A 22,998-nucleotide genomic window follows, 5' to 3' on the forward strand; every position below is an offset into this window, starting at 1 on the left:
AGTCCGTGACCGACAATAGGTTCATATGCCATTCGTTCCTTCAGGATACTGGAGTCCATGTGCACCATTGGTTTGGAATCATGGATTTCCAACTTCTCTAGGTGTACCCTCCTTGTCCACCAACCTGGTTAAAACGCAGAGCATTTCCTTTTCATTATCTCCATTTCGTAAACAACAGTAATGCTACGAGAAGGCAGCAAGTAGGACTCTCCTGACCGAGCCTGTATACTTGTGGTCATGTGAGAGCATTTCGAGAGGAAGAGCGAATTTTCCCCACCCTCAACCGTACCAGGGTATTTGGAGGCACAGTTTGGGAACTAGGATCATGTGTGAAAACTTCATATTTAACATTTGAATTTAGTCGACTTTCAATGCTTTAACTTTCGTTAATATACTTGCCTATTTAGTGAAAAGAACAGCTTATATTGTGTCTTGAAATGTTAGTCATTTAAATGTCGATTTACAGTTAATTGATCACTGGGAAATGATCAATCTCATTTGCATCGGGTCCTTTTTAATGTAGATTGTTAACTTCTCTACTTGATTAACGCAGAATGCGGTTTACTAGTACGACACTTGAACGTTCAAGTTCACCATCGTAAATCAGAAGACAGAAAAAAAAGCTGGAGAAGTGTTTATTTGGTAAGAATTAAAGTGTACAGAAAATCACGGGTATTTATAGACATTAGATGAGGAGTCCCATAATAGGACGAAACGGCCATCCAGTGCTTCCAGGTTTTCCATAATGGTCTAGCTACAATTGACTCATAATTTCAACTATTGAAATTTTTAAAATCTTCACAAAACCCCTTCTAATATTAGCATTTGTTAAATCAGCATTATATTTTGGCCAATCCGCTAAGAAACATATTATGCTACTGATCAATAGTAGCATGCTACGTTGATATTCTAAAAAAAACTCTACCATATTCTGATTGTCTGGAACTCTTCGGCTCCTTTAGAGCATTTGGTGACTCCATTGTAGTTCTCAGAAGTCGACTCAACATAGATCGAATTTTATTGACCAAGTTTCCGTATGGCCATTGGTATAGGTGTGCATTATGTTGAGATGTAAGGTAATGTCCAGGACATAATAAACAATAGATGAGTTGGGACTCAGATACTTACTTACTTACTTACGCCTGTTACTCCTCGTGAAGGAGCATAGGCCGCTCACCAGATAACTCAATGTTATCATCTCTAACTCATGAAACATGATGAAACACAGGATTGAATTCACTTGAGAGTATCATTTCTCTTTCAGCATTACAAATACACCTTACTGATGAATGTTGTAGACTATCTACTAACCAAATTATCCTACCATTGAAATATTCATCTCATTCAATTTGTTCTTTCTTGTTTTCTTACTTTATAGTTTTATACGTCTTGCTGATTATCAAATTCTTAATACATTACATGTATTAACAGTGAATTCAGTTAATACAATATTAAATTGTTTCAATGAACATTTACAGTATACACCAACATTAAATGAAATTAAAAGATATAAAATTGAAGTAGATGAATTATTAGAAGCTCCATGTAATGATTTAAATATAGGATTAAGTAGTACAAATCAACGTAAAGAATCTATCAAGAAGCCAGTAAGTAATATTGTTTGTTTTTTAAATACTGTAATAGAATTGTTTGATCGATCAGACCAGTAATGCATAAAACCAATGCGAACAGTCTAGAGTATTTATCGGTCCTGATTACTGTCAAACCCAACCTGTTAGAGTCCAGAACACCAATCTCAACCTCTGCAATATAAATCATTATATTTCAAACATACTGGGTTTATATACCAATCAGATAGACCACATCATACCATAAAATAAGCAACAACATCTGCACAGGACCTAGCTACGGGCGGCCAGATCAAAACATGGCACAAGTCCATGAAGTCACTGACAAGTAGACTGAGTCATGTTGGTAGATGTAGACTATCTGGTTGGGGACCGCGAGATGATAGCAACCGATGGTTAGGGACCCTGAATGACATGGCTCAAAATCGTTTGCAATAGAGCAGGCGCATACACTCTTTGTGTTCTCCCAAATTCTAATCTTCTGAATTCTTCATGCCCTTATTTTTGCTCTTTTTAAATTTATTTCACTGGATTATACTCTTTGAATAACATCTTCAAACCCTAATGTTTCCGATTACTGCTTATACTCTTACGGCCTCTGCCACTACGGGATTTGAATCGACAACTGCATCTCTGTGCTAATGTGGTATGGCAACTCGAACTGATGTACGTACGAAGTTCTACGTTGTTACTGATTGACTGACTGAATTACTCACTATTGACCTATTCATGTCATTAATCATCGTATATAATCATTAACTTAAATCGTGTTAGTGAATAACGGAATTCAAATAAGTCAAATACGAGAATGAATTTTTCGAATATGTATATTACGTGTCAGCACGCACCAATCGAATCACGCTTGACGGAGAAGCATTAGAAGATGTAAACACCTATACATATCTGGGCAGCATCATTGATGAACATGGTGGATCTGATGCAGATGTGAATGCGCCAATCGGCAAAGCAAGTGCAGTATATTTGAAATTGAAGAACATCTGGAACTCAAAACAACTGTCTGTTAACCAACGCCAAAATTAGCATTTTCAATACAAATGTTAACACAGTTCTACTGTATGGTGTGGAAACCTGGACAACTACGAAAGCCATCATCCAGAACATACAAGTGTTTATTAACATTTGTCTACACAAAATACTTTGGATCCGTTGGCCAAACATTATCAGTAACAACCTACTATGTGAGAGAACAAACGATATTGGAGTGGAAGAGGAAATCAGGAAGAATCGCTGTAAGTGTGTAGTACACATATTGAGGAAAGCACCCAACTACGTGTGTCACAATGCAAACCCTCATCACTTGAAATCCTCAAGGCCAAAGGGGGAGAGGAAGACGAAAGAACATATTACGCTGAGAAATGGAAATAGACATGAATAGAATGAACTAGAAAAGAAGGCGAAGGATAGAATGGGTTGGAGAATTCTGGTTGGTGGCATATGCTCCATTGGGAGTAACAGGTGTAAGTAAGTAAGTAATGTTTCATGTACTTGGCGATTTGAATAGCCAGTCAGGAAGATAAAATAACGAGGGAAGAGTGAAGCAGATTGGAGAAGGAAAGTGAACCAACTTGATGTAACCAAGCGTTAGTCGATATTTAATGCCGAACAGAAATAAGTTACAAACATGTGATGAATAGAATAAGAAACACACACACATATACATACATAGAAACAGACAAGGCTGTTAAGGGAATAAATGACAAGGTAAAAATATGACTACAGAAGAATGAAGATATTGGTTTGTTCAGAGGCTAGAATAACCTATGTGGGTTTGATATAGTACCAGCTCCTACGGTTTTTCTAAAAAGAGTATTGCCAAAAAGCGCTTAACAATAGTTATTTAGAATGAGATATCAGTGTTTAGTTATCTGTATTCTAATTTTAAGATAATGACTGTAACATTTATTACAGCTGTTAGTGACAACTTCCGTAGGTCCTGTGCCCGATTCCTAGATGTGGAATGATAGATGTACACTATCGAGGAGTTTCATACTGAGATGAAACGGCTGTCCACTCCTTCCAGATGGTCTGACTAGAATCGGTTGAGAATTTAAACTATGACAATCCGTTGAGTTTCAACAGTCAGAAGTGATTATTTTCTCTAGTTACGGGAATTTGACTTGGAAAAATGTATTTTAGCGTTGATGAGATAGAAAGAGCTATGGCCACGTCGTAGTAAATAACTCTTCAAAATGAATAACTTGAAAGGTACTCAATATTGATACTAACTCTGTTAGTTATAAGCGATATCACTAGTTGAAGACACTCATTCAAGCATCGCGATCATGTTTTGGCACAGATGACAAGATACACTTATCCTTCACTAGATTTTCATCTTGGAAATCTGATGTTCCTCTATTTCTGCCTCAGTCAGTCAGCTACAACGTAGGAACAGGTACATATATGCATCAGTCAAAGTTGCCATACATCATTACCACAGCAAGATGAACGCCGTTTTCATAGAAGTAGTTAATCCAATGGTGGTAATACATAAAAGAAAGATCATATATAAGGTTATAGTACAGGAAGAAAGAATTCATTCGTAGAAAGAAAGATATGAAATAATTTGAATCTCATAGTTTAAGGGAAGACAAAGAGTGTATACACTGACGCCATTGTGATCGATTCTGATCCATGTCACCAAGAGTCTCCAACCATTGGTTGCGATAGTCACCGGTGGACTCCAACCAAGTAGTCTTCACTTATCAACATGGCTCAAACTAGAAACTTGGTGACTTTACAAACTGATGACATGTTTTAGTTTGGCCGCTCCTTACTTTCTTCCAACCATCAGAATTTTCCATTTTCAACATTTCCATTTAACTCTATCACAGATATGTTTGATAGTTGGGATTTTCAGGGATTGATCTTCTACCAGGGGATTCAATTTTTAACTTAAAATATTCAAATGATATAGTTCTTCTTGATGATGACTGAAAATTTCCATGGTCATCTAACCACCTTAAGCAAAAATGCATCTATGTTTAGGATAAGATTCTCTCCCTCCAAATGCAAAATGATACTTCAGAATTAGTGATAGAGAATGATTTAGTTGAACATATTAAGCGCTTCATTTGTCTTTGAAGTCTCATCAGTCCTGATGAACTGATGTCTGAAGAAATCTCGGCAAGGATTCAGAAGACTCGATTGGCTCTGTCAACTTGCATCACTTGTGGTATAGGCGAAAATTTTGTCTCCCAATCAAACGATTAGTTTACTGAGGAACAGTTCTCTTTGTTCTACTATGTAAGTGTCTTCAAAACGCTGCTTGTTTATTTTGAGAACACAAATCAAACAATATCTAGTTTAGGGAGAGGGGACTTGGAAAAGGTGTCAAATCGATCAATGAGGTAGTAAATCTTTGTCAGCTGAAGTGGTTGAGACGTGTGAGATGTTTGCCCAACCACCGCCTACGCTAACTAGCGATATTATCCGAAGAAAGCTAAAAGTAGCCAAACTAAAACATAGCATCAGTCTATGAAGTCACTGACAAATGGACTGAGGCGTGTTAACAAGTTTAGACTATATGGTTGAAATCGGCATGATTATTATAATGAGAGGCTAGAAACTCTGAATGAGATGACTCAAAATCTTTCTATCTCACCGATTTATCTTTTCATGAATCGTATCGTTGATTTTCATCCATTTTTTACTACCACTAATACTGTGACCATTTCGACTACTCTACGATTTCATGTGACTATGTTATAGTGGTATGGTAACTTGAATCGATGTACATACGTACCAAATTCCACGTTGTATTTGACTGACTGATGAACTATTCCATTTCAACATTTACAAATACCTAATGAATGATGGAGAAGATTTGTAGCTCAGGTGGATGATTTTGATGGAGTTTTGTCCTCTGAACTAGATGGTTTGGTTGTGGAGCTTTCATCGTTCTACTGAACGACATCATCAGCAGCACAAACTTCAGATTAAAGTAAAGTGTTTGAATTTCTCCATATAATTGAGAAAATATTTCTTTTACATTTAGCTCATTACCTATGATTGTATATTTATTGATGGATTATTACAACTAATGATTATGCAATCTTTAAACTTCTATAATAGATTAAAATAAACATATCTGATAATGAAATTGAAGAAGAATCAAAACTAACACCACTTTTTACATTAGAAATCATAATGGAACCATCTCGTTTATATTTAGTTCCTGAAGAATCTTTATTTCAAGATGGAATTATGGAAATTATTAATAAATTTCAAGTAAATCATCTGTTGTTACATTTTTTCTTAGAAAGATGATCTATTCTACTGTATGAATAATATTAATTCATTTAATGGTCCCCTAAATGCTTTAGTATGGTCAAGGGTGGGGAGAGTCAGCTCTCTCTCTCGAAATGTTCTTATGTGGCCACGCGTATACAGCCTCTGTCAAAGAAGTTCTACTCACTGCCTTCTTGTGGCATTACTGTTGTTTACGAGATTGAGATAATGAAAAGTGAATGTCTGAAGCTTAAACCTGATTTGTGGATACGGAGGATCCACATAGAGGAGTTGGAAAACCATGATCCCAAACCAATGGTGTACATGGACTCCAGGATTCTGAAGGAACGAATAGCGTATGAACCTATTGTCGGTTACCGACTACCATGGGATTGCATCTCCATACATTGCTTCACTGGCTTGTGGATTAAATCTTTAGGTCGAAGTCTCTGGGTGTGGTCCGCTAAGAAAACTACCTTCTTCTGTTTGAACACCAGGGCAATATCACTGTCCACACATAAATCAAGTGACTTGTGTAGCTCATATATATTCGGTGCCCATTCGTACCAATATTTATATATTCAGATAAATGAATAAAATATATTGAATCACATCAAGTACAACCTTCATTGAGCAAGCAAAATTGTATTGTCAGTTTAAGGGTTGTGGAGATTGTTAAGTTTTTTGTTGTTGATTGAAACCATGAGTCAGCTGAAGCTAGACCACCATGAAAAACCTAGAAGCACTGGATGACCGTTTCGTCCTAGTATGGGACTCATCAGCAGTGCGCATCCACGATCCCGCACCCCGTGAAATTCGAACCCAGGACCTATCTGTCTCGCGCAAGGCGTTTAACCAACTAGACCACTGAGCCATCATCCAATGGTGTCAATGCCTAACTGAGGAGTCCCATACTAGGACGAAACAGCCGTTCAGTGCTTCCAGGTTTTCCATAGTGGTCTAGCTTCAATTGACTCATGATTTCAATCAGTGAACTATTGATATAATCTATTTTCTCAATTGATTATTATTGATTTATTGATTTAGGAACAAGTAATCAATATTAAAAACTTAACATCTGATCCATATTTTAATGCATTTACTCAACCATTAATTAATAATAAATTTGAAGAGAAATTATACGGTACTGGACCACAATTAAAGAATATATTTAATGAAGATCTAGAATTACATAATATTATTCAACGTATACAATATTCATTAAATTGTTCATTTGAAGCAATTCATTGTTATAAGAATACATTTCATGATATACATCAATTTTATCAAGAGAATAATGAAATTACAATGGATAGTATACAAAATGATTATTTAGGTATAATTTCTTTTGTTTGTTTTTCGAAACTACTTATATTTAACTACTTATAATGTTGTTTTGTTTGAAATCGTTTCATGAATGTTTAAGATAGTAATTGATGAATCTCTTGTTGGTATATTTGCATCTTTTGCATATTCTACTAAAAGTGCCTTCGGTTACAAAGCATTTTAAGCAAAGATGGACAGTGGTTAGGACTCACATTTCGTTCTATTTAGGACTCGTCAATTGGATGTACCTATATCACAGAGTTGATGTTCACTCTAAGACTTGAACCCAATAGCTAAGTGGATAATGCAATAGAATTTGAAGCGAATGACACTAGGTTTGAGTTCATAAGTGCCTGTATTTCAGAGTTGATATTCTCCCAGTGACTCGAACCCAGCACAATTCATTTGTGAATGAAGGTAATATTGAGGCAAAACACAGAGGATGCATATATATATACCAATAAAAGACTGATCAATTGCAATCCTAAACATCAATAGGAAGATTCGAGTAAACGATTGCAAATGATTTTAAACTTCACTCCATTGGACAAGCAAGTGACTCTCAGGACTCAGTAGTTAAGTGGATAATACGATGGCGTTTGAAATGAACTGTACTAGGTTCGAGTTCCAAAATAAATATCAACTCTGAGATACAAGTACATTTAGCTGACGAGTTCCAAGTAGGACGAAATGCGCATCCTGGATTCTACTGCTAACCAATGTCGATCTTTGTTTACTTGTAATACTGGCTAATAAATGATTATAATTTTCTGAAAATAATTCATTTGGTTACATTTTCTGGTTAGCGTTTTCTTTAGCGAGTTAGTTTTCTACGGGGTAGGGTCACTAACCCCATGCCCAACCCTCCTCCTTTACCCGGGACCGGCAGTAACTCTAGAGGAGCTACAGGCGGAGTTATCTTGTTACAGATAAAAGACAACAAAGGAAAACCATTTGAATGATAAGATTGGAATAAACAGATGTTGTCTACACTCATCACTACTTCCTTACTTACTTACTTGCTTACGCCTGTTACTCCTCGTGAAGGAGCATAGGCCACTCACCAGCATTCTCCATCCAACCCTGTCCTGGGCAATCCTTTCTAGCTCCGTCCAGTTGTAATTCATCCTTTTCATATCTGCTTCTATAATCCGACGCAATGTGTTCTTTGGCCTTCCTCTTTTTCGCTTCCCTTCAGGATTCCAAGTTAGGGCTTGCCTCGTGATGCAGTTTGACGATTTGCGTAATGTATGTCCTATCCATTTCCATCGTCTTTTCCTAATTTCCTCTTCAGCTGGAAGTTGGTTTGTTCTCTCCCACAGAAGGCTGCTGCTGATGGTATCCGGCCAGTGGATGTTGAGTATCTTGCGTAGACAGCTATTTATAAATACTTGTACTTTCTTGATTGTGGTTGTTGTAGTTCTCCAAGTTTCAGCTCCATACAGTAGAATTGCCTTGACGTTCGTATTGAAGATTCTCACTTTGATATTGGTTGAAAGTTGTTTTGAGTTCCATATGTTCTTCAATTGTAGGAATGCGACCCTTGCTTTGCCGATCCTCGCCTTTACGTCTGCATCTGAACCTCCTTGTTCATCGATGATGCTTCCTAGGTATGTGAAGGACTCTACATCTTCCAGAGTTTCGCCATCAAGAGTGATTGGATTGCTGTTCTCCACCTTGAATTTGAGGACCTTGGTTTTCCCTTTGTGTATGCTGAGGCCTACTGATGCAGAGACTGCTGCTACACTGGCTGTCTTCATCTGCATCTGTTCGTGTGTACGTGATAGGAGGGCTAGGTCGTCTGCGAAGTCCAAATCGTCTAATTGATTCTGAGTTGTCCATTGTATTCCGTGTTTTCCTTCAGATGTCGAGGTCTTTATAGTCCAGTCGACCACCAGAAGAAAGAGGAAGGGAGAGAGCAAACAGCCTTGTCTGACTCCAGTCCTTACTTGGAATGCATCTGTCAGCTGTCCTCCATGCACTACTTTGCACTGTAGTCCGTCGTATGAGTTCCGGATAATATTGACAATCTTCTCAGGAACTCCGTAGTGTCGAAGAAGTTTCCATGATGTCCTCCTATCTACACTGTCAAATGCCTTTTCATAATCAATGAAGTTGATGTATAGTGATGAGTTCCACTCAACTGATTGTTCGACGATGATCCGTAGTGTTGCAATTTGGTCTGTGCACGACCGATCTTTACGGAATCCAGCTTGTTGATCTCGAAGTTGGGCGTCTACTGCATCCTTCATCCGGTTCAGCAACACTCTGTTGAAGACTTTCCCTGGTATTGACAGTAGTGTAATGCCTCTGTAGTTTTCACATTTGCTCAGATCTCCTTTCTTTGGAATCTTGATGAGGTGTCCTTCTTTCCAGTCCATCGGCACTTGTTCCTCCTCCCAAATCTTTTTGAATAGAAGATAAAGCATGCTTGTATTTACTTCGATGTCTGACTTCAGTGCTTCAGCTGGTATGTTGTCGGGTACTGCTGCTTTCCCGTTCTTGATTTGTCTGACGGCCATTCTAATTTCTTCCGTCGTTGGCGGGTTGACATCTATAGGAAGATCTATGTGTGCTGCTTCGATGTCCGGTGGATTCACTGGAGCCGGCCTATTCAGGAGTTCCTCGAAGTATTCCACCCATCTGTTCCGCTGTTGTTGAATTTCGGTGATTGGCTTGCCTTCTTTGTCTTTGACCGGCCTCTCTGGTTTACTGTATTTCCCTGATAGTTTCTTCGTTGTATCGTGAAGCTGTTTCATATTTCCTTTTCTAGCAGCTTTTTCTGCCGTCGTTGCTAGTTCTTCCACGTATTTCTTCTTGTCGGCTCTAATGCTCTTCTTCACTTGTTTGTTTGCTTCTATGTATTCAGCTTGTGTTTGGACTTTCTCCGCTCGTGTTCGGCTGTTGTTAATTGCTGCCTTCTTGTTCTTCCTTTCTTTGATCCTGTCCAGTGTAGTGTTTCTATAGAGATCCATTCCTTATGATGGTGTTTCTTTAGGCCCAGAACCTCTTGACACGTTGAAGTTAATGCTTCCTTGATGCCTTTCCAGTTGTTCTCCATAGTAGTTTCTTCTTCATTCAGTAGATCTTGTAAGGCTTGGAACCTGTTGTTGAGAGCTATCTTGAATTCATTGAGTTTGTCAGTATCTCGAAGGAAGGCTGTATTGAACCTTTGTAGTGCTGTTTGTCCACTTGTCCAGTTCTTTTTCAGCTTCAGTTTTAAATTGGCTACAACTAGGTGGTGATCTGAAGCTACGTCAGCACCTCTCCTGGTTCTCACATCTTCCATTGTCCTTCGGAATTTTTTGTTGATGCAAATATGATCTATTTGGTTCTCTGTAGTGTGGTCCGGTGAGATCCATGTAGCCTTGTGTATACGCTTGTGTGGAAATATTGTGCCTCCTATGACTAGTTTGTTGAATGCACACAAATTTGCAAATCTTTCTCCATTTTCGTTTCTTTCTCCCAGTCCATGTCGTCCCATAATATCTTCATATCCAGTGTTGTCTATTCCGACTTTGGCATTTAGATCTCCCATCAGAATAGTTAGGTCCTTTCTTGGGCATTTCTCAATGATTGACTGCAGCCGCTCGTAGAACTGATCTTTAATGTCGTCGTTGCTATCATTGGTGGGTGCATAACATTGGATAATATTCATTAAGATCCCCTCCTTCTTTGTTTTGAATGATGCTTTGATGATTCTGGATCCGTGAGATTCCCATCCTACAAGTGCATTTCGTGCTACTTTGGACAGCATAAGAGCGACTCCCTGAGTGTGTGGAGCATTGTCCTCCTCGTGACCGGAGTATAGCAGCATCTCTCCCGTAGCTAGCCTTTTCTGTCCAGCTTGGGTCCAGTGGGTTTCGCTGATTCCCAGTACTGCTAGGTTGTATCTCCTCATTTCCATTGCTATTTGACTGGTCTTACCGGTTTCCCACATTGTTCGAACGTTCCATGTACCTATAAAAATTTTTGCTCTGGTTGTTAGAAGGGGCATCGGCCTCGTGGCTTCCGAAGGAACTCGGCTTTCACCATGAAGCGTCATAATTCTTCTAACTGAAGACCTTCTAACTCCCAGGGCAGAGTTTAAATGGTTTGGATTATTTTTTCTGGTAAGCGTTTTTTTAGCGAGTTAGTTTTCTACGGGATAGGGACGCTAACCCCATGCCCAACCCTCCTCCTTTACCCGGGCTTGGGACCGGCAGTAACCCTATTAGAGCTACAGGCGGAGTTATCACTACTTCCTGGTTGTTATTTTTTTATATATCAGTGTTCACTATGGTGAAATAACATTTCACTCTAACTGTCTATCCACATGATCAAATCTATAAGCTGAATTAGAATGATTACCTTTCTGAAATCAATTCAATCAGATCAGAATAAACATTTGGCCCATGTAAACACATTTTGAAGTAAAACCCGAAGAACTATCTGCTAATTTTTTCTTTTCTTTTTATCTTTTATTTGTAATTTAGCAAAGATTAATGAAATGAATCATGTGGAACGTCTTAATGAAAGTGAGTTTTCCCGGCGAAGTGTGTTCATTGTCGTTTCTTATCTCCGTTTCCCTTCACGATTCCAAGTTAGCGCATGCTTTGTGATGCAGTTTGATGATTTCCTCAACGTATGTCTTAACCACTACCACCATCTTTTCCCAATTTCCACCTCAGCTGGAGGCTGGTTTGTTTACTGTCTAGCTTGGGTTCAATGTTTTTCTCTGATTCCTAGTACTACCAAGTTGTATCTCCTCATTTCCACAGCTATATGACTGGTTTTCCCCGGTCACCCACATTGTCCGAACATTTCATGTACCCGTATTAATTGTTACTCTGCTTGTTAGAAAAAGCATCGGCCTCGTGACTTCCGATGAATCTCGGCTTTCATCCTGAGGCGTCATAATTCCTCCTTGAACTCGGAGGGTAGAGTTTAAATGGTTTAAGTTGTTTATTGTCGTTATCGTATTTTTAGCAAGGTTTTCTTCTACAAAATGAAGTTGTCGACCCCATGATCAACCCTCTTCCTTTACCTGGACTTAGGACCGGCAGTAGCCCTTGAAGTGCTACAGGCGGACTTAATCTGAACAAAGGTAGAAGCTATTAATTCTATGTTAAACAAACAATCATTGTAGCGATTACTTACTATAAGTCGAGTCAAAACCAATTTATCATTAACCGAAACTACAACAGTCATCGAGCAAATATGCCATTTTATGAAGTGAGGCAGATTACGTAATTTCAAAGATTTCACTAACATTCTAAAAAATATTATAATGATTTGAATGGTTGAGAACTTGAGTCAATTGAAGCTAGATCACTATGGAAAACGTGGACAGCCGTTTCATCCTATCGTGGGACTCCTCAGCAGTGCGCATCTACGACCTCGCTTTGCGAGAGGCGAGCGCAGGACTTATCGGTCTCGCGCGCGAGCGCTTAACCACTAGACTACTGAGCCGGCCGGCATCCAACGCTGTTAATGTCTAACTTTAACTAATCCACGAAATTGAGCGACACATCCACCAATGTATTCAATGAGTTACTATCTCAGTGCTTCCAGATATTCCATGATGCTCTAGCTTCAACTGACTCATGATCTCAACCATTGAAATTACTATAATATCCACAAAACCCTTCTGATATTAACATCATAATGGTTTCCTTCATGTAAAACATAAATTTATTCATCAATGAACAAGTAAAAATCGAGTCCGTATGAATATTTCACAAACCGGATCAGTTTAGTCCAAGATGATGATTGGTTAACGTCAATCTCACAAGAATAAATTCAAATATGTAACAAAGTATTCACGGAGTATATAAGCAAGATGAGTTGTCAAAAAATGCATCCAGTTACTGTCAAACTGCACATCTTGAAGTAGCATTTTCTTTCCCACAAAACTGAATGATAAATTTGTAATTTAGTTAGATAAGATTAATGGAGAAAACATATATTTATATGTCAAATTCTACACTGATCATGACTGACTGAATTGATTGTCCGGTTAATCAAACCTCCCAGTTTAGATCATCACGGTAAATAAAGGTTTTAATCTCAGTTCCACTCTCTCTCTCTCTACACATAGTAAGCTGGTTAAGTGCTAAGAAAACACTTGTTCGCAACCCAATCACACCACCTTATGTAGCATTTTCATTGAGTTTTAATGAACTTCCTATAGTATAAACTGGAGTCAACTAAATCTCTATATAGATTCATTTGATGTTGTTTAGGATTGTAATTGATTAGTCTTTTGTTGGTATATGTGCATCCTATACGGATTGCTTTGGTAGTACCTTAAATCACAAGCTTTATAAGCAAACATCGATGATCGCTAACAGTGGAATACACAATGTGTATTTCGTTCTATTTAGAACTCATCAGCTGAATGTACCCACATCTCAGAGTTGATGTTCACTTCAAGACCTGAACTCAGTAACTAAATGAATAACTCAACGGTATTTGAAATGAACGATACTATGTTCGAGTTCCAGAGTGAATATCAACTCTAGGATTCAAGCATATCCAATTGAAGAGTACCAAATAAAATGAAACGTATATCCTAGGTTTCATTACTAGTCACTATGCATCATTGTTAACTACTAGTTCTAGTCAATTATAATACTTAATAAATATCCATTCAATGAAAACTTTAACAACATTCACTTATTCCGTAAGTAAACATGAATAGTGGCTAGCAGTGGAATCCAGGACGGGCGTTTCGTCCTATTTGGGACTCGTCAGCTGGATATACCTGCATCTCAGAGTTGATGTTCGCTCTGAGACTCGAACCCAGTAACATTCGCTTCAAACACCATCGCGTTACCCACTTAGCTACTGAGTCCTGATAGCCATTTTCTTATGCACTGGGGTGAATTTAAATTCACTTGGTATTGTTTGGCTTGTATCTTCTCATTGAGGTTTAAGACTATAATTGATCAGTCTGTTATTGGCATATGTGCATACTGTGCGTATGCCTCAATATTGCCTTAATTCACAGGCTTTTTGTAAGCAATGATGAATAGTGACTAGTAGTGGAATCCAGTTTGACGCGCATTTCGTCCTATTTCAGACTCGTCAACTGGATGTACCTACATCTCAGAGAGTTGATTTTCACTCTGGAACTCGAACCCAGTCACATTCACTTATCTTCATTCATTCATTCACTCATTCTTTCTTTTTGTTTTCTTCTTTTATTGCAAGCTTTACAATTTTTTAAAAGAAATTTATTAAAATATCATCATCAATTAAAAATCATTGAATTGGTACCAATAGAAAAGTCCATTGGAATGTTCTTAATTAATACCAACTTATTACATAATAATTTGTTACCATCAACAAATCAATGTTTAACTATATTACATCATTTATTACCATTATATATTCATAATGAAGTGAATAGATTAATAGATGAAACCCAAGAAGCTGAATATACATTATCAATCATACCAAGTTCTACAATAGATTATGTTAATTATTTTGGATTTTTAAATCAAATACAAAATAGAGTAAGAATATTATGATTAAATATTAATAAATTATTCAATATTCTTATGGTTTTAAGGAATTGATTCGCCCCCGAAATGCCCTGGTATGGCCGAGAGTGAGGTGGGCCCTCCATCCCTCCTTCTCGAAATGCTCTCACATGGCCACAGGTATATAGCCTCCGCTAGGGAAGTCCTATTCACTGCGTCCTCGTGGTGAAGGTGGTGTTTACGAAAATGAGAGGACGAAAAGAGAATGTCCGGCGCTTTAACCGGAACTCAAACCAATGGTGTACATGGGCTTCAGTGTGCTGAAGGAACAAATGGCGTATGAATTAATCGTTGGTCACCGGTTAGCATGAGACTGCATCTCCTCACGATGCTCCATTACCTTGTGGGTTAGACCTTTAGGTCAAAGGCTCGAGGTGTGGCCCCCTAAGAAAACCACCTGCTTCGGTCTGGGCACCCGAGCAGTATCACAGCCCTCGCACAAATCAAATGAGACTTATGTGGCACATATATATTTGGTGCCCACTTGTACCAAAATTTACGTGCTCAAATAAATAATAATAACAATCAATTGATTCATTGGTTCCAATAAAGATTTATAATTACTTAATTACACATGTTACTCGTCTTTGATATGGAGCATAAGCCACATACCAATATTCGTCATTCCAACTGTATTCTTGACAATTGTTTCCAGTTATTTCTAGATGTAATGTGTGTTGTTAAGCCTTCCCATTTTCTGTTTCCCTTGAAGATTTCAAGTTAGCTTACTTGCTTTTGTGATGTAGTTTGACGATATCCATAATGTATGCTATATCCGCTTCTAATATCTTTTCCTAATTTTCTCTTCAGTTGGAAGTTGATTGATCCTTCCCCATAGTAGACTGTTAACATTGGTATCTTACGTAGAAAATTGTTTATAAATGATAATTTTACATTTTTGATGATGGTTAGGTTATAGTAGTTTTCCATGTTTCAGATTCGTACTATAGAACTAACTATGTTGATGTTTATATTGAAGATTGTGACTTTGATATTGGTTGATAGTTGTTTTGAGTTCCAAGGATTTACAGTACTGTTCATGAAGTTGACAATTGCATGTAAAATCATTTGCATCAATTTGAAAGATTTTGTATCATTTCACTCATCAATTAAATCCACTTCAAGAATTATTCTACATTTGAGTTATACTCTGAGATCTACAATCCAGTTACATAAACATTACATAATAAACTTGTTGTTTAAACTGTTTTAGTTTCCTGCTCAGCTTTATTGGATTTCACCTAGCCCTTCTATCTCATACACATAAACTAATACAGATGAAGACAATTAGTGTAGCAGCATTCTCCGCATCAGTAGACCTAAACATACACAAAGGAAGAACCAAGAACCTCAATTACAACACAGCGAGCACCAATCCAATCACACTTGATGGAGAAACTCTGGAAGATGTGGAATCTTTCACGTACCTGATCAGTATCATCGATGAACAAGAAGATTACGATGCAGACGAAAAGGCGAGGATTGGCAAAGCAAGGATAGCATCCCTACAATTGATGAACATATGGAACATAAAACAACTGTCTGCAAACCAATATCAAAGTCACAATTTTCAATAAGAACGTCAAGACAGTTCTACTCCACGGAGCTGAGACATGGAGAACTACCACAACCATCATCAAGAAGGTACTGAATATCTGTTGACCAGATACCATCAGCAACAGCCAACTGTGGGACAAAACAAACTAGCTTCCATCTGAGGAGGAAATTAGGAAAAAACGTTGAAATTGGATAGGACACACATTGAGGAAATCATCAAACTGAATCACGAAGCATGCGTTAACTTGGATTCGTGAAGGGAAACAGAAAAGAGAAAGATCAAATAACACACTGCTTTGAGAATTGGAGTCAAACATGAAAAGAATAAATAACAACTGGAAAGCAGTGGAATGAATTGTCCAGGACAGAGTTTGGATGGAGATTGCTGGTGAGCGGTCTATGCTCATTCATGAGGGATAACAGGCGTAATTAAGTTAGTAAGTAAGTAAGTAAGTAATTTGTATATCAATCTATCTACTTTTCTATTGCTATGTCTGTTCAACTGTAACTTTCATATATTCTTTACAATCGAACATCGCAAAAAAATTTTGAAGATTGAACCAATTGAGAAAGAAGCTGAAGTTATCAAAGAACTCTATGAAATGATTGAAGCATTTGTTATTCCTGTACCACCAGAAGATTATGCAATCTATCAAGTATGTTCATAATATCATTATAGTATTCTAATATATATTAAGTTCATTTCTTCCGTTGAATAATGTTTACATTCTAAAAAGAAGCAAGATATTACATGAACGAATGAGTTCTTGTTTATCGCTCCATATTAACGAATCATTAAAGACACAGAGAAAACCCCTAAAGATTTAAGATTCCCAATTGACGATTTGATGTCGAGCTATTGTATTGTTTGGAGTTATGGGATATTGGCGAGACTCTAATTTATGGATAAACCTTGAACGAATCTTAAATGACATTGACAACTATTAGCCAATCAGAACCTAGTGAATTACAGTGGATATTCTTCTTTTACATGATTTAAAAGCTTGTTAAGGTTTGATATAGGTTCAGATGTTCCGAAATCATAATGCATACGGTATAGGAACTCGTCCATATGGCTCCATAATAGTCGTCCTTTAAGGCCGCGGTGCTGTCTTAAAAATTCCTTCAGTCTGGACCACATGGCTTCAATGTTATTAGTATGAACCCCGGTGGTAGGGTCGACGAAATGGCGCTTGTGCACTACGACATGATGCACATACCCAGGTCTATGTAAGCATCTATAAGCTCTCCAATCATCCGTATATACTGTAGTACCCGGCTGCACGTATTCCTGTATAATTGGTATTATTGTGTTTACTTGCCGGTTTCTGACCCTCTGAAAATGCCCCTTTTGAGTTGATCAAACATAAATTCCAAGTACCCGTCAAGTATATTTACGGAGGTGCTACTTACCCAATCTTCCTTGATACTACGTCCCCTGTTGTGCTTTCGCTTTCTCACTACCGTTTCATCAATTTCCACAATACTTCCGACTCCTACGAATTGTTGGTGTAGACGTGTCATTTTAAGTACATATATATCACGACAATACTCATACCATTGGACGGCTGAAGTTTCAGTAACATCTTCAAACGCCGCAGTCAGTGTTACTGGTGTCTTTATAATCCAATTTGAAACTATTATCATGATCTGCCTCAGTTTCAGTCGCGATCAAGCGAAGAAAGTCCCCGTTCGAGCAGACTTTTTCCTCCAGCATAAAGAACAACAGAATACAATCTCATCAAGGTAGTCTGCACACTTTACTGCAGTCATTTGATGACCGCAGTCACAGGTACAAGAACTTCTTAGTAGTCTCATCTCTTGTAGCCTCTCAATAATCACCTCTTCTCTAAAATCCGCTGAAAACCGATCGTATGTGAGCACCAGGTGTTGAACTTGGCTCCGTGACCTTGAAGTTGCTCAAACGCTTCTGATTGGCTCGTCCATAAATTAGAGCCTCGCCAGGATATTTTATCCTTAAATTCTTTGGGACATACTCACAAATACAAAGATATAGTCTCTTTCCTGTTCCTTCAAAGGATATGCTTTTGGTGTATATATAAGCAAATTGAAAAATAGGGTTGGAAGTACTTTAAAAAGAGTACTTATCGACGTTTATTTATTTTACTGTCCATGTCATTTCACATCGTAGAACAAGTAATCTTTAGTCTAGGTTTAAGTCGATGACTGGTTTGTTCAATGATTCCACTTCCTTCAAATCCAAAATATAAGAAGGAGACTTTCATTTAGACTGTTCAGTACCTGACCTGTTCGTTCGTTTCAGTGCGCATACTGATGAATTTCTTTGGATATGCACTTCCAAAAAGGCATTTTAATTAAGTGCAATCAATTCTTCTAATTTTTGATCAGAGAAATATATATGAGCACAGTCAAATCTAGTCCGTACATCACCCTCTTCATAACGTATTAGCCGAAAACAGCGTTACAGTTTAGATAAACCCAACTATAAGTGTTTTATAATGACTATCTCTTCATAGGATTATATCTAGACTTTATTGAACTTCAAGATCTAAACAAGCGAGTCTTCATGTTTCATGATGTTTCATGGTGTTTAATATTCTCTTTTGTTTTTAAGAGCCTTATACCGTCAATTGATCGGGCTAAAAATTCTATGGATAGAGCTCTGGGTGATCGTGATGTATGTGTTGATAAATTTTTTGTTTCCTTGGAAAAAGATATAAATGAATTAATTCATGATATTAAAGAAGTAAAGCAAGCTATTAATGTAAGTGATTTATCATTAATTTCTAAATTATAGTATCTATTTTCTATTCCATACATTTACTGTTCGTTATTCATTGAAGAGACAGTCTGAAATAGTCTACAGTAAGATGGAGAACATTTCAAAAGACAGGATTATTCAAAGATGGACGGTAGCTAGCAATGTAATCTAGGGCTCGCGTTTTGTCCTATTCAGGACTCGTTAGTTAGATGTACCTGAATTCCAAACGGATCAATTTCAGTCTTAAACATCAATGCGAAGATTTCAATAGTTGAAATCATGAGCCCATTGAAGCTAGACCACAATAGAAAACCTGGAAGCACTGGACGGCCGTTTCTTCCTGGTATGGGATTCCTCAGTAGTGCGCATCCATGATCCCGCCCCCCCACGAGATTCGAACCCAGGACCTACCAATGAGAAGATTCAAATAAACAATAAGAAAAACGAATTAACGATTATTCAAGATTGGAATCAACCATAAGCGACGACCTTTTAAGCTGTTATATAACGCAAATATATAGATAGCATGAATTTACATTCATTGGGGTTTTATAATTTAATAAATTCCTTGAATTTCACCATACCCTCCCTCAATTGCGATATTTAAAAAAACTGTAAACTACGATGTTGATTGCTATTACCGAACCATAGGAAGGAGATAATGATTAATTTGATTTCATTATTTTCAGGTAACCGTCGCACGTGGCGTTTCCCATTGATCACGCCACTATGAAATATTGATTAACATAGATGTTGATTTCCTGAAAACTAGATACAAGTATATCAAGACATAAATTCATGGAATATCTTGAAGTCTATGGAGTCACTGACAACTGGCGTAAAGCCTGTTTTTAGGTGTAGGATTTTCAGTCCATACTTCGACAGTCATCGTAAATAGAGATTAGAAAAATAGGTTAGCATAATACGAGATTAGTTGCAGTTGTATTCATTCACTATATTACTTTAAATCTTGAGTTTAATGCCAACCATAACTTCCTAGTCATTAATTTTTCATTTTTATTGCTTCCTCTATTGATATGATGGCTAGAGTTGTAGCAACGTAGATTGAATTATAATAATAATTTAAGATGTGCACTGCTGAGGAGTCCCATACTAGGACGAAACGGCCGTCCAGTGCTTCCAGGTTTACCATGGTGGTCTAGCTTCAATTGATTCATGATTTCAACTTGTGAAATAATCTAAGATTTTAATGTGATAATGATCTGAATTATATTTTTGTTTTTTATGTATGTACATTTTCATAGAACCCGATACTTTTAGATGTTACAGCAGAACGTGAAGCTATTCGTTCTGAACTATCTAGATTAAAGATAATAACGGATGATTTACAAAACAGAGCTACAACTTATAAAATGTATCATCGAAAATTTAAAGTAAGTGAACTAATCTAATCAATGTGAGTAATTCCAAAAGATCCAATGTTTAATCAGCCCACCTCATTTATCCCATTAATTAATTTCTTTCATCCCATATAGATAACATTGCTTATAAACTTATTTACTATTTCATTGCAATATTTCACTTAATGGTTGAAATTAAGGGCCCCAAAATGCCCTGGTATGGTCGAGGGTGGAAAATGTCCGCCCTTCTCATCAAAATTCTCTCATATGGCTACGCGTATACACCCACTGTCAGGGAAGTTCTACTCACTGATTTCTCGTGGCATTACTGTTGTTTACGAGATTGAGATAATGAAAAACGAATGCTCAACGCATTAACCGGGTTGGTGGATATGAAGGATCCACCTAGAGGAGTTGGAAAACCTTGATTCCAAACCAATGGTACACATGGACTCCATGATCCTGAGGGAACAAATGACGTAGGAACCTATTGTTGGTGACTGACTACTATGGGACTGCATTTCCTAACGTTGCCACAATGCTTTGTGGATTAGACATTTAGATTGAGGGCTCCGGGTGTGGCCCTCTAGAAAAACTACCTGCTTCGGTCAGGGCACTCGGACAACATCACAGCCCACACATAAATCAAGTGACTTGTTTGGCACATATGCATTCGATGCCTTATTGTACCAATATTTATATGTTCAAATAAATAAACAAATTGAACCTAAGATCTCTAACCCCTTGCAAATGACATAGATTGTAGTATCATTCATTCGTTCATTCATCCTACTCATTCTGATGTGAGTTTGAATATATTTAACGATATCATAGGGTATCAGAATATGATTAATAATTCATATACCTGCCTATATTATATTACGTCTCATTCACAAAATTGATATAATAGGAATTCTATGTAAAATGACTACTTTTATGAATCCGGTGTTCATCTTGTTGTGTTAATGAGGTATGACAACTTGGACCGATGCATATATGTGCCTTGTCCTACGTTGTAGCTGACTGACTGACTGACTATGTAAAATGAATTACAATTGTTAATCTCATTGGAATAACGAGTACAGTTTCCCTGTTAGTTAATTACTTCCTGATAAAGAAATAAGAACCAATTAATTTAAACTAAAACGAAGTAATTAAACCAAATAAGACAGAACATCCTGTCGTTAAATGCATCATTTCAACATAAATTCATATAGTTTTAAATCATGAACTAATCTTAGAACTAGATCAGCACTGAAAAACTGGAAATAATCGATGGTCGTTTAGTTCCAGAATGCGATTCCTCATTAGTGTGCATCCACGATACCACATCCTGGAATAGAGTCCAGAATCTTCGATCTCACTTGCAAACGCTTAACTTCTAAACTACTGAGCCAGCATACAATGAAGTCCTATACTAAGACAGAATGGCCATCGAATGCTTCAAGATTTTCAATATTGATCTAGCTCAGATTAGTTAGTAATTTAAAACTGTGAAAATACCACTGTATTGTATGCTACTTATATTGGTGGATACGATTGTGGTGTAGATGGTGGTTGGAGGTAGTCAACAGGAAACCCTGGACCCGGGTTTCGTGCTACTTGGCACTCGTCAGCAAGGTGTACCTGTAATCTTGAGGGAACTGGTGCTCCCTGGCGGATTCGATCTCGTGTCAGCCAGCTTCACAGTCAGAGACGTTACCACTGAGCTCAGTGGTAACTCAGTGGTAGCTCAGTGGTAACGTCTCTGACTGTGAAGCTGGCTGACACGAGATCGAATCCGCCAGGGAGCACCAGTTCCCTCAAGATTACAGGTACACCTTGCTGACGAGTGCCAAGTAGCACGAAACCCGGGTCCAGGGTTTCCTGTTGACTACCTCCAACCACCATCTAAATCTCAATACATAGTGCCCGCAGTGTCGAGTCACCTAGACTGGTGGCCACATTGCAACATGATCGATAGCATTCGATCTGCACTAATAAGGACTAGACAAGCATGACATTGATCACCACCCAGTGATCAATCAATTGTAATTACGATTGTGGTGTGTTCTACTGATGTCGACCAATATATAAATGGTATCTATCATTGATTGAAAGTAGAATGCTTGGCGGCAGAAGGTTTAAAAACTCGAAGAGAAGAGAATGAGAACACAGAGTGATTGGTAGGGAAACGAAGAAGCAACAAAATTTGAGAAAACTGATGGGTATTTTACAATAAAGTATTTACTTCATGATTCTCAGATTTTACAAATATATTTTGTAATGTTACTCTAAGACACATTCGGTTATCCCTAATCTGTTCTCATTCATTACATAAGTAGTATGTAGCATCATTCAAATGTGAAATGCCTGTCAGTAAAAGATTGAAGAGAAGATAATAGAAACCAAATTAGGGAGCAATCGAAATAACAGAATTAGAGGAATAATAAAGGTTGTAAAGGACAATGTATAGAAGATTTGCCAATAATGTTCTTACTATATGATTTTCATTATATTTGAAATGTTAAAGAATCCGTGACCAGTGGAGTTCAATCGACTCTGTTGTGAGATAGTAAATCACTAAAGGTAATGGTGGACGGTGGTGCAATTTCGTAGATTGGTTGAAATTGGACATTAACACCGTTGGATACCGGCTCAGTGGTCTA

At 37.6% G+C, this 22,998-nt stretch overlaps 1 protein-coding gene across 1 annotated transcript in view; it reads left to right on the forward strand.

Moving 5' to 3' along the window:
* Window positions 1-22,998, forward strand: part of DNAH6_1 (Dynein heavy chain 6, axonemal) — a gene marked incomplete at both ends in the record, with an annotated part of 89,659 nt that overhangs the window by 11,319 nt on the left and 55,342 nt on the right. Inside the window, 8 exons of the mRNA XM_051218640.1 lie at window positions 1,379-1,607; window positions 5,682-5,837; window positions 6,885-7,173; window positions 11,639-11,680; window positions 14,358-14,662; window positions 16,801-16,902; window positions 18,843-18,992; window positions 20,255-20,383. Coding sequence (XP_051070176.1) covers window positions 1,379-1,607; window positions 5,682-5,837; window positions 6,885-7,173; window positions 11,639-11,680; window positions 14,358-14,662; window positions 16,801-16,902; window positions 18,843-18,992; window positions 20,255-20,383 — 1,402 coding nt within the window. The remainder of the gene's footprint in view (window positions 1-1,378; window positions 1,608-5,681; window positions 5,838-6,884; window positions 7,174-11,638; window positions 11,681-14,357; window positions 14,663-16,800; window positions 16,903-18,842; window positions 18,993-20,254; window positions 20,384-22,998) is intronic.

Source organism: Schistosoma haematobium, chromosome ZW, assembly GCF_000699445.3.
Source record: "Schistosoma haematobium chromosome ZW, whole genome shotgun sequence".
Taxonomy (NCBI): domain Eukaryota; kingdom Metazoa; phylum Platyhelminthes; class Trematoda; order Strigeidida; family Schistosomatidae; genus Schistosoma; species Schistosoma haematobium.